Genomic DNA, 13,503 nt, shown 5'->3' with positions numbered 1-13,503 from the left:
CTTTTGTGATGCTGTTATAAAAGATGTCAAAGGCATGGCCCTAATTCATCAAGTTTACTAGCCATAAAGGCTCAATACTGGCACCGGTAGCACATTGTGATGATGTAGTGAGTATTTACTGCAGTAGACAGGGACTAACCCCAAAGAAACCTCTAAATCTCATATTTGGCAAGCAGAAATCAGCCTTTGGTTACACATCCAGTGTGTGTTAAATGAAAGAAGTCACTGGTTTGTGCAATCTTTAGCTTTAAAGTTTGGATTGGGAAGTAAAAATTATTAGCTGTGTGTTGTAGATATAAGCTAGATATAATTAATCATAAACTGCAACAGCCCAAAAAAGACTAACTATAATAAAAAAGTTTAGAAGTCTCTTAGGTCATTAATACAAAAACCCATGCAGCACTTCAGCTAATCTGGGAAACGAGGAGTCGATCAGCCAACGTTCCAGTTGGTAGCCAACAGCTCTTCCTCCTGAGATAGAGCTGCCTTTGAACTTTTGTTGCTTCCTGATTTAGTCTTTTCTGTTGTTGGTTTTTGCTTTGAAAGAACTCATTTTGTGGCGAAAGTACACATCATAAAATTGAGAATGGATCACTTCCAGAGAACATGATCACAAGTGGTACTTTTTAGTGCTCATGAATACTGATACTTTATTGTGTTTGTCGGTTGGAATCAGGCTTTTCCTGCTTGAGTTAACTTTCAGCCAATCAGCATTCAATCAACATGTGGCGTCAGCGCCGTCAGCGCCATGCTTTTAGCTGTTTGAAGGGCTGTTCGTCGGTCTGCTTTCACTCTGCGTTGGCTCTTTGGAGGAACTCAAACATGTGCTATGCAGCATGCTTACACGAAAGTACTCACTTGTGATTGGTCAGTTTGTGATTACATTTTTCTGGATTTCTGAATCTTCTCACAAAATTTTTGCAGTAACTGAAAGAGAAACTGCAACATGACACCATAACCCTATGCTTGAGTGCAAAAGCAGCGTCAGCTACATATGTCAGGCCTACAGTACGCAAACGCTGTTGAAGTATAACTCCAGCTTAAGATTATACTATCTTACAAGCAACACATTCACACAATGGCATGCAGAAAAAGTGGGATTCAGTGTCTTGCATGAAAATAAATTATTGTAAGCAAGGCTGTCCTTAAAGTGAACTTAATGTAAAAAAGAAAGTGGGAAAATCACTAGAAGATCTTCACAGAAAATGATCCAGTGTCTCAATCTAGGTCTCTTGCTCGTCAGATTCCAACAACAAAAACCTGACCACAGCTAAAGAACTGAGCATCAGCCTTCTATCAGGTTGGAACAAGACGTTTCCACTTAATATCTACAAAATTATCATGTTGCTTAACTCTTCCCTCATCTTATCTTAATCTTAAACCCTAACTGTTGACACTCACACACATGCACGTACTTTAGACACAAAATTATTAAGACTCAATAGTTACCTCCATGTGTTGTAGAAGAGCAAAGGGATGTTGAGTCCCACAGTCAGCCACTCTTGGGCACACAGGAACATGATGCAAAACAGCCCATGGATGGAATACTCTGGCAGCACCAACTACAGGGACAGAAACAAATGGCAGATTGTTGGATCAGTTAAGAAAAATTGACTGTTAATTTCAGGTTGGTGCACCTCCGGCCCAAACCTCTTGGACAGCCAGGACATCCTTGTAAAAGAGATTTTTAATCTCAATGGATCATTTCCTGGTTAAATAAAGATTATAATCTTGTACACAGGCAGCCAGCTGTCCCTCACACAGTGAAAGGATGGTCAAACGAGGCTGAGGAGGCCTTGAAGGACTGTTTTGATTCAATTGTGTTGCTCAGGGGGAGGACATTGACAATCTTACACACTGCATAACAGACTACATTAACTTCTGTGTGGAAAATGCTGTTCCTAACAGGACTGTACGCTGTTTTTCCAACAATAAACCCTTGATTACTCCTGACACAAAGGCTCTGCTGAAGGACAAAAAGAGGGCCTTTAGGTCAGGAAATAAAGAGGAGCTGAAGATTGTGCAGAGGGAACTGAGGAGGAAGATCAGGGAGGGAAAGAATAACTACAGAACAAAGATGGAGAAGCCGCTGCAGCAGAACAATGTCAGTGGAGTCTCGAGGTGGCTTAAAACCATCTCTGGCCACAAGGGACCAAACTCCCGCCTATGGGGGATCAACAATGAGCTAACGACCTCAATCTATTCTTCAATAGATTTGATCAGCCATCTGCCCCTCCCCCTGTCCAGGCCTTCCTGCTGCATCGTTTGCCCTGCCTGTATACCCCCCCCCCCCCCATACCAAAAACCTCAGTCCACAGCCGCCCTGCACATCTTACTACACTTCCTGTCCAGCGCTTCACCCCTTCTCCTACAACCCCCTGCACCCAGCCCCCCTGCCCCAACCAACCTGGCGAGGAAGAGCTCAGGAAGATCGAGACAAGAAAGACTGCAGGTCCGGATGAAATCAGCTCAAGGCTTCTCAAGACCTGTGCAGATGTGTGAGATAGTATGTCACATGTTCAGAGTCTGAAACTGGGGAGAGTTCCACAGCTGTGGAAAACATCCTGCATGGTACTGGTTCCAAAGACCACAAACCCAAAGAACCCCAACAGCTACAGGGCAGTCACACTGACACCTCATCTAATGAAGACCTTGGAGAGGCTGGTTCTTGCCTGTCTCTGGCTTCTAGTAGCCCATCAATGGACCCGCTACAGTTTGCCTATCTGCCTGGTGTTAGGGTGGATGACGCTGTCATCTACCTACTACAGAGATCCCTCTCACACCTGGAAATGGCTGGGAGCACTGTGAGAATCCTGTTTTGATTTCTCCAGTGCTTTCAACACCATACAGTCTCCGTCTCACAACATTGACCGTGGACTACCTAACCAACCAACCAACCACAGTACGTGAGGACACGAGACTGTGAGTCTGACAGGGTTGTCTGCAGCACGGGGGCCCCACAGGGAACAGTTCTGGCTCCCTTCCTCTTCACCATCTACACTGCCGACTTCACACTCAATTCAACAAACTTCCACCTACAAAAGTCCTCAGATGACTCTGCAGTCGTCGGCCTTATAGCAGACGGAGAAGAAAGCGTACAGGAACTGATCCAGGATTTTGTGTGCTGGTGCCAGCAGAACCGCCTCCAGATCAACGCAGGGAAAACCAAAGACCTGGTGGTGGATCTCCACAGGTGTAAACACTCTCCTCTGGCACCGGTGAACATCCAGGGAATGGACATCGAGAAGGTGACATCTTACAAGTACCTGGGTGTTCACCTGAACAACAAACTGGACTGGACAGACAACACTAACACCCTGTACAAGAAAGGACAGAATAGGCTGCATCTCTTAAGGAGACTCAGGTCTTTTGGAGTGCCCCCCCCCCCTTCCAGTGGAGGTGGTGATGGAGAGGAAAATAATGGCTAAGTTTTCACCTCTGATGGAGGAAATGTCCTACTCCATGCAGGACTTTTTAACAACACTGAGCAGCTCCTTCAGTGACAGGTTTCAGTGACACCGCGGGTCCTTCCTTCCTGCTGCTGTCAGACTCTACAATCTGCACTGCTGCCAGAAGCCACACAGCCACAACGGTAACTAATAACGTACATAGACGTGCAATATCATTACTTGTAAATAATGTAAATCCATTTTGTATGTTTTCTACACAGATTTCTATACAGATTTTTTATATAGACTTTTTTATATAGTTTTTGTTCTGTACAGTTTTTTGTTCATATCTCTAATGCTGTTTTTTACACTGGTTTTGCACCTTTGCTGCTGTAACACCGAAATTTCCCCACTGTGGGACAAATAAAAAATGATCTTATCTTATCTTATCTTATCTTATCTTATTTTATTTTATCTTTAACTTCAGCTTTGATCGATGGATTGATCAATCAACATGTTTCCACTTCATGGAGGAATGTGAGTATCTTAATTGTGGCACAGTATAGCATTTTGAAACGTACATACCCATTAAGGTACATTTATACTACTATCCATCATGTGATACTAATAAGGAAGGATTATCATTGTTAAAATCGTTTTCTTTTTAGTATAACCATGTATATTTGTTTTGGATCTTAAAGATCTCATAGTTCTAGATTTTCCCAAGAGAGGACTTTCCTTTCAGACTACAGCTTTACTTGTGGTTCCAAAAGGTTCTAAAAGTAGAATGGGAGGCAGAATCTTCAGTTATTAGACTGTGGTGACGCTCTTTCTGGTTTGTGATGCCATTTTGATGTGAACTACTTGAAGCAAGTGATGTACAAAAATAGTTGGAGGTAAGAAAGAGCTCCGGACGCCAACTTGATAAATAATAAAAAAGATTTATTACACAAGGTGACATCTTAAACAGATCAATCTGTGAGGTCTCTGGGTCAATTGTAGAGAATCCCCCTGACCTTGCGTACCAATAGCTTTATATAGAGTCACAGACAAAGAACATACCTAAGCTGACATCTGGAACCAGTCATGAGACTTGTATATAGAAACATGTGATGGTATTTCCTGTGATGTTATTTAGTTTACCAGTTCATGTGATACTGTCTACTCTGAAGGTCGTTGAGTTTGCTGGATCCATATGATACTTACAGAAACAGACCCTTATGCCTAAATTTGCTTAGTACATCTAAATATGATTATACTGCCTACACAATGCTAATAATTAGACACTACATACGGACCTCTACAAGAAACCTACAACCCTAGCCGTATATGGAGTCTAGAATTCACTGAATGTTAACAAATGGCAAACTGAACTTTAAGACCCCTCTCTGTGGAACCAGCTCCCAGTGTGGCTTCATGAATCAGACCTTTCCAGATGCAACTTTATCATTTTAATGCTTACCAGTGCAGGAAAACACCTTAAGCATCATCATTGGCATTCAGATAAATAACCATGATTTCAAAATGGCAAAATGCTCATTCCAGATTATTGACAGTTTAGTTTTATAGATGGCCTTACACACTGGTGGTAGGACTCTATCACTGCCATGATCACTGGAAGGCTCGATGCTCCAGCGACTTCGAGGCACTTTCTTACAGCGTTTTCTGCTGTGATTGCATCACTAACATTGAACTAAGCAAAATGTGACTTCGGGAAAGCTACAGTCACATATTTGGGAAGACAGGCGGGACAAGGGACTGTGCGCCTAATTGAAGCTAAAATTGCTGCTATGGCTACTTTCCCTGTGCCAGATACCTGAAAAGCTTTACGCTGTTTTCTGGGTATTACTGGCTATTACTGATCGTTTTGCAGGAACTATGCGACAGTAGTGGATCCTTTGACATCTCTAATGAGTCCAAACCATTATTTTCGCTGGACTCTGGAATGCCAGCATGCATTTTACAGCGTAAAATCTTTATTGCTGCATGCCCCTGTGTTAAGTGCACCTGAATGGCACGTCCATTCAAACTGGAGGTAGATGCCAGTGCTGTGGGAGCAGGCGGCGTGCCCCTGCGGACTGGAAAGGATGGAATTGATCACCCCGTCTGCTACTACTCCAAGAAGTTTAACCGGCACCAACTTCATTACTGCACCACTGAGAAGGAAATGTTGTCATTGGTGTTGACACTACAGCGTTTTGAGGTGTATTTGGTATCTTTCCCTGTGCCAGTTCTAGTGTTTATGGATCATAACCCGCTTACATTTCTGTCCCGCATGTATAATTGTAATCACAGATTGATGTGATGGGCGATAATCGTTCAGGAATATTGGGATGAAATTAGACACAAAAAGGGAGCTGAAAATTTGTTTGGTGATGTCCTTTCCAGGGTTTGGTTACAGAAAAGAAAATTTAAAAGAAATGTATGTGTATTTTAACCTTTCCATTGGGTGTGATGTTTGCAGGTTTGAAATATGTACTGACCATGTCTGAGAGGCCATGTTTTGAGGGGGGAGTGTTCAGGGCGTAGGCTTCCCAGCCTGTGGAAGTATGTGTTATAAAGACTGCAGCCAGTGCTTCATGACTCTTGGCTGTGAGTGATCTACTGTGACCCCCCTTCCCCCGTTGGAATTTGGCCAACACGCGCTCCGGTTCCTGAGTTGCTGTCCACTCAGGAGGAGAGGGCTCCTATAAACCACAATCATCACTATCATTCGTCGCAGCTGTGGACGGTGAGACACAGTTTGTCGTTCTGGGAGTGATTTCGATCTGTATGCTTTGAGAGTTTCCCCTGTGTGTGGATTTGTTACATTTGGTATAAGAAGTAAGTTTGTTTGATTGTTTGAGACATATTTATATCCCTAACTGGGTGATTCCTGAGTTAAGTTTAAGTTTGTTTTCTTATAGTATCTGCCATTGTGAGCGTTAATCCTTTCAGGGACATTCTTGGCTATATTTCTTGTTTTTGGTTGTGATTTTTGTTTAAGAGAGTTTGTGTTAGTCTGCTTTTGGATATTTATTTTTATTTAGTCTTGTGAACCTGTTCCTTTTGTTATTTTGTAAAATGAATATTGTAGTCAAATAAATTGTGATTCGTTATTTTGCACTTATATCTCATTGTTCGACTCATGTGTTCCTGCCCTTTTACCCCAAGACTAAAGGGGACGTAACAGTATTGATTAGTAGGTTGTCTTGGCAAGTTTGCAAGTTTTTTTATGGGCACAACCCACATACTTAACTCTGCTGTTTATCCCACAAATACATCTTCCATACAAATGTGGCACTATTTAAAAGGGAAATAAACAGGCTTTCCAACAATATAAGATTTGTTACTAATAAGTGTTGTTACAACCAAAAAATACCAAACACTAATTTCCTTACTATTTGGACCAAGTTTAGATCAGTTAGTTGTTAAAACTCAAGCAGCAACACGAAAAGTTCTTAGATCACTGTGATAAAAGTTTCTTGTTGATGCACACTGGCCAACATAATTGTTCACACTGAGAACCGAGCGGGTTAAAATGAGGCACAATTGTAATGTAGTGTAGTAGTGTTGTACCTGATTCTGCAGGTAGCTCGTTGTTGGTTGGTTGTAGTTAAAGTATCACCCTCCACAGGTTAATATTTATACATAGTTGTATGATATATGCTGAATGGTGTGTGTGATATATTTATGTGTGTAAATGAACGTGTTGTATTTAAGTATGCATCACTGTTACTACAATAAAGACACTAAGTCTAATGCTGTGTTTTGTCATTTTAAAGAAAACTCTCCAAATTCGCATCAAGACTTAAGATGTTTTTCTCTTCTGTAAGATCAAATTCTACAAGTTTAAGTTCATTTTGATGGGTTTCGTTTTAATTCATCTCATAAACAGACAGCTACAAAAACTAAAAATTATCTATATGTTCGGCACAACACGTGTTGGTTTACTCTCAAGGGGTTAAACATCCTTAAACTCATGTATAGAGACAGCCAGACTAGTTAGCACATAGTTAGTGAAGTCTTTATTGCTCTTTTAGTCAGTACATTGCATGGCTGAAGTTGCTTGCCTTGCAAATTCATATGAACAATCCCGAATAACCCAAATGTTCACTGAAATGAGAGCAGCTTTTCACAGCTGTACTTAATGTAATTCACAAAGAAAGCCACTTCACTACTCATGTATATTTAATAAAGTACAAGGCGAAGCATTATGTTGACATTCTGGATCGCCTGGCCTTGAAATTTACTGTATATGCTGCCATAAAAAGGCAAAGTTCCAGATGCATTATTCGGGCAGCTACAAGCCTACTAATAATGAACAAAACAAAACAAAAAACACATCTTGAGTAAATACAATTAAACTGCAGGATTATTAAAAATTATAGCTACCACTAAACTAAACTAAGAGAAATATATATACATGTATATATATATATATATATATATATATATATATATGGGCAAAGGCCAGGCACCAGTCGCCCACCACTCCCAATGCTGGCTCCAGAGGGGGGCCTCAGTAACCTGGCTCTGCAGGCAAGGGAAACTTGGTTTCAATGTTTCTATGCATCATATGAGTCTTTGAACTGTGCTTGGTCTGGACCCTCCCTTAGAGACCTGTTTGCCACGAGTGACCATAAAGCCCCCAACAACATAACTGCTAGGATCTTCAGGATGCGCGAACCTCCCCAGTGGCTTCAGGTATGTGAAGACATGTCAACATGGTTTAAATGTCATATTCCTGCAAACCCCACACTGAGCCTACTAGCTGACTTGGGTGAAACTAACATATTAATTAACCCTGCACACATGATCCTCACCATCTTATGCATTGCAAAGAAAACTATCCTTGTGAACTGAAAAACCAAAAATAATCTGCATCTATATATATATTCTAGTTTCCTAATTTTTCTTTTTTTTACTGACTTTATTTGATTTCAGATGATTTCTACTCTTTCAGGAACTTTAATTTCTTTAAAGCATATTTATTTTCCAGCTTGTTTTTTTATGTCCACATCATTGACAAGCACCACATAAAAGTTTCTGTGCATCGTTCTGAAACCTAATCTTTATGCATGGCTGATATGGCCCTCAGGCTTTCCAGCCTGGTGGCCTGATTGAATTTGTGGGTGTGTCCCAATCCGCGCACTTCTATACTTCGAACACTACATTTAAGTGCTTAGTGCGCTGACACAGAAATTTCAGTAAAAACTCAGTGCACTGAAAGTACCTGGATGCTGCCCTAAACTCGGCCAAAAATCTAGTGCAAAACGATGGACACTACACGCACTAAACGGACGCCATATTGCTGACATAGAGGAAAGGGAGGGACTTTCAACCAGTTTTGCTGCTGGCTGTCCTGCTTTTAAATCTGTTAGTGGACCCATGTGGCTTTCTAACATGGTTGACTTACCAAAGGAAACACATAACACTGACTGATTTAAACTTTTATTTAACTATTTGCATTTGTGCAGAAAGAAGTACCCTCCGGATCTAACAGTCCGATCACATACTATTTAGTCGAGGTCTGCTGAACATTCAGCATATTTGTGTGAACAGCTGTGCTACAATTTGTTGTTTGTTTTGTATCTGTGTCTAATTAAACAATGAAATTACACAGAACAATTGCCAGCCTTACTATTTGTCATCACAAATAAACAGAGTAAGTCTTGGTCCAATATTACTAAATATTAAATTCTTTTCCAACGGCTCCCCCGTTGAGATATGAAAAAACAAAAATGTAGAAAATAAATGACTAATAAACAATACAAAAACAGAGCTTTTGTTAAAGATCAAGGTATTTTGCAAAAGATGTGTTTGATTGTTCGTGCTGGATCATATAGGTGAAGTTTCCTTAAGAAACTCTTCTACAGCAGCTTGGCATCCAGCAAATCCTCTGGAGCAGTGTGTGTGTTTTTTAGGGACCCATCTGGGACTGTGCATGGCTTCGACTGGAGATCTGTTATGCTGGATGGGGGCCTGAGGGCCACTTTACAACCATCTGATCCACACATTTCATTCATCTAGAAATTTCCCAACAAATATTCATGATGCCCTGCGCCCGAACACCTCCAGTGGTGAAGATACTAAATGCAAACACATATGTATAAACCCGTGTGTGATGCTTTGGTTAGATCATGTATTCAGCCATAAGAAACATCAGTGTAACAAACTCATTTATGAAGAAAAACAATACAAGAAACCAGTGAGTTAGGATGTCCAGGACCTACCTTATACTGTAGCAGAGTTAACATCTTGCATTCAAAGCTTTCTGGGGTTTATATTCCTAATTCCGAAATCCAGACTTAAAACCTGAGGTGCCTGAGCATTTTCAGTACTGGCACCCAAACCATGAAACCCTCTCTGAAAACCTCTGAACCTCTAAACGTATTTTTATTACTTGCCGTTTGGCATAGCATGAGGATTGTGTAGCCTCTCTTTGTCTGTAAATATTTTAAATAAAAACTTGTATTATTTTCTTTTAGTTACTTAGTCTTTTAATGGTTTTTAGTCTTTTAAGTTCTTTTACCTTTTTAATTCCTTTTCTTGTAACTTAATCTTTTAATTTCTTATAGTTTAACGACAGTAGTACTGAAATACTAGAAATACAGCAGTATTTCAGTCTTTTTATTATTTCTTCATTACACCTTATCGTGGCTGAGGGGTTTGCCTATCCCAATGATCACAGGAGCTCAGTTTTTGGGTCCTTCATGTCGCTAGTAATGTTACCCATGGCAAACAGATCGTAAAATGAGAAAAGAGACAAAAAAACAAAACAAAACAAAAGACAACAAAAAACAAACAAAAAAAGAAACTGTTTGGGGCAGCAGTGACTGAGCAGGTTATCTGATAACTAGAGGGTTGGCAGTTGAAATTCCGCTTCATCCCAGTCAGTCTGCCGTTTCATTGGTCAAGACATTTCACCTTGCCTGTGAGAGCTCGGTGGAGGTCGGAGATGCTGTTGATTTGGATTGGCTGCCATATTTCTACACTGTGACTACATGTATAGCTCCTCACCACTAGTGTGTGAATGAATAATGTATTCAATGTGAAGTGCTTTGAAAAATGCTTTAGAAATATAATCTTTTATTATTATTATTATTATTATTATTATTATTATTATTATTATTATTATTATTATTAATGCTTTTATTATTATAAAACAATACTGAGAATGTTCCTGAAAATGCTTCTCTGTTAAAAACCGGAAGGAAAGGAAGGAAGGAGGTTTTTTATCTGCACTCTCACACATGCATACTCAGGATGAGGGATTGAATCACAGAGAAGATTAAATCCTATCTGCTAGTTTACTTTTTAAGTATTGGACTAATGTAAATCAGTTTGATTGATTGGACTGTTGTGAACTGGACTGAATTAAATTCTAACTGGATTAAACAGGAATTAATTTGAGATTGTTTAATCGTGAATCAGCACTATACAAATGAAGCTGACTGATTTGAATCCTTTAGGGAACATCCTCTGTGTTGGTCCTACAGCAGACTGGTGACCTGTCCAGGGTGTACCCTGCTAGGATGCTCCAGGTCTACCCCCGCCATCCTGCAGTGAAATCAGCGGGTATAGAAAATAGATGGATGGACGGATGGATTGCACACACTATCATAACAGAAGCTGAAATCACTGCCTGTGTTCACCATCATAGAAAAGAGAATATAGTTAGAAAACAAAGTTCTCTGCTCCATCTATTAATGCAAGTTGAGACTCTTGCATGCAAGGAAAACAAACCTCAAAACATTTAGACCTAAGGTACCCCCAGAAGCAGCCATACACAGTAATATTAGTTTAGATCAATTTACTGTCTTTTGAGAGTGCACTTTGAAAATTATCCATAAAAAATATGGATGTCATCTCCCAGGCTGCAGAGAAGATGATCCATCACAATTATTATCAGCATGTGTCAAAAGCCAGCAATAATGTTTACACATCACATGATAATAAATCATATAAATGCAAATTATTAACATTTTTTTTATTTATTTTTTTGTGCATTAAGATTAGAATTTTCTGGCCATTATGTTTTGGCTCAGGCTTTAAAGCAGGGGTGTCAACCTCAAATACACAGCGGGCCAAAAAGAAAGAATTGGAAGAAGTTGAGGGCCGAGGTTTCCATCCAACCTATATTTTTATACAACATCCCTCTCTCTGGAGAAAAGTGTGCTTGTTCATTCTCCTTTTTTCCCCTCTCATTACCCCTGTGCTGAGGCAAACAGCTTCCAGACCTCAAGCTGAAAAATCACCATCTAACACAGTAAATGAGAACTCCTACCCACACTCCTTTCAGAGCCCAAGTGGAACCTGACAGTTCTGCTGCAACTTGTCCTAAACCTCTTCAGGTCCAATTAGCAAGGCCACCCACCATGACTGTGTTCACTCACAGCTGAAAGGAAGCAGGAGAGCTTTCAAATGTGACTTATCAGCTCGTCTCGCTCAGAGGGATGCAGGGTAAGGATGCCAGGTCACCAAGCAACACTCATAGCTAATGAGAGACAGAAACCGAGGATAAAAGAGATGACACCAGACAGCTGAGCAAGCGCACCACCCCGCATCTCACCCCAGTCATGGTGACACCTGGGCTGTCATCCACCTGACTGTGCAGCACTCAGAGCAGCAGCAGGAGTAAAAGCAGAAGTTCAGAGAAATTTTTTCACCGACTCCACACTTAGACTTTGATTTGGTTGACTGGTTGCAAACTTTCAAATACATGGGTTGAAAACAGCTAAAAGGTAGGAAAGCAGAACAGAGGAGAGATAGAAGAGGATACATTTTTAAATTTATATATGTCATGTCCAAGCTATTGGCTCAAAATTCTATTACATGAACAGAAACTAGTGTCATAAGATAAATCCATTATACGATGGCCATTCAACTGGGGCGACAGTGGAGAGGAAAAACTCCTTTTTAAAAACTTCTCAGGTAAACGTCCAGCAGAGCCAGGACAAGGATTGATGGCCAGCTGATACAACCTGTTGTGTTCCTCTTTCTAACACACACCTCATACACTGCTGTGATAACTGTGGTCACATTAGAGAAACTTAAGAAATTAAACATCTTTACATTAATAACAACAAGTTAAAAAAAGTTCATAGAAAGGTGAGTTGGTTGTTTTTTAGGAAGCAGTATGTGGAGCTGGATGTGGCAATAGGGAATCAAACAGTTCTGGTTTACTGTCTGGTGGTGGTAGACTGGATGCTGGTGTGGCTCGCTCCACACTGGGAGTTGTCAGGATGCAAATATTGGGGCTGGGTCTGCCTTGGCCTGATCTGTGTCCTTCCTCTTTACAAAAAAGAAATATCTCCCTTTTGTGGTCTTTCAGATTTAAGAGATCCAAACCCTCTGACAGTTTTGAATTTTGTTGGGGGTAAGAAAAGAAAGAAAGAAAGAAAGAAAGACAGAAAAAAAACAAAAACAAAAAAACACAACTTTTATTAAATAAACAGCCAAAACCTTTGACACTGTGGAACCTTTGGCAACAAATGTTGCAATGCTTACTCTCATTATGATCAAAAGATGCACACAATCATATAATTCTTATTGTATATCAGTAGAAGACCCTTTATAGAGTATGTGTGCAACATGTTTCAATTATAATTAAAGTATTCTCCTAACTTCCTCCTCCACGGTTGAGGCATATCAGAGGTGTAGACAGGAAGTAATGAAACATGGTCATGTGATCGTTCACATAAGTTACACAAAACTGATAACATTTCAAAGAGACAACCTATCCTTTTATTTTAAAACTTGCATTAGCTGCCCACAACCAAAACAATACTTTCAAAGCTTCCAGAAGTTTAGAAAAAAAGAAAATGAAAGTATATATTTGTATACTTTAATTTTCTCTCTCTCTCTCTCGCTCTCTCTCTCTCTCTCTCTCTCTCTCTCTCTCTTTATATATATATATATATATATACATATATATATATATATATATATATATATATATATATATATATATATACATATATGTATATGTAAAAATATACTTGGGAACTTTTCTTATTTGTAGGTTATTACGGGTCCAGTCCACTTGGGATCAAATTGCGCTGAACTAATTTTTTTTTAATAGCCTTGCTCCAGACTGTTTTCCTTCCACAACTTCTACTTCACATTATGT

General features: G+C 40.0%; 1 protein-coding gene across 3 annotated transcripts in view; it reads right to left on the bottom strand.

Annotated features, from left to right (window-relative positions):
• Positions 1 to 13,503, bottom strand: part of cnih3 (cornichon family AMPA receptor auxiliary protein 3) — a 116,778-nt gene that overhangs the window by 24,589 nt on the left and 78,686 nt on the right. For all 3 annotated transcript variants that reach the window (XM_041975882.1, XM_041975883.1, XM_041975885.1), the window contains exon 4: positions 1,450 to 1,562. In XM_041975882.1, the coding sequence (XP_041831816.1) occupies positions 1,450 to 1,562 (113 nt within the window). The remainder of the gene's footprint in view (positions 1 to 1,449; positions 1,563 to 13,503) is intronic.

Source organism: Melanotaenia boesemani, chromosome 22, assembly GCF_017639745.1.
Source record: "Melanotaenia boesemani isolate fMelBoe1 chromosome 22, fMelBoe1.pri, whole genome shotgun sequence".
Lineage (NCBI taxonomy): Eukaryota > Metazoa > Chordata > Actinopteri > Atheriniformes > Melanotaeniidae > Melanotaenia > Melanotaenia boesemani.
The sequence above is the reverse complement of the archived record's forward strand: the minus strand, read 5'-3'. Positions and strand labels throughout refer to the sequence as shown.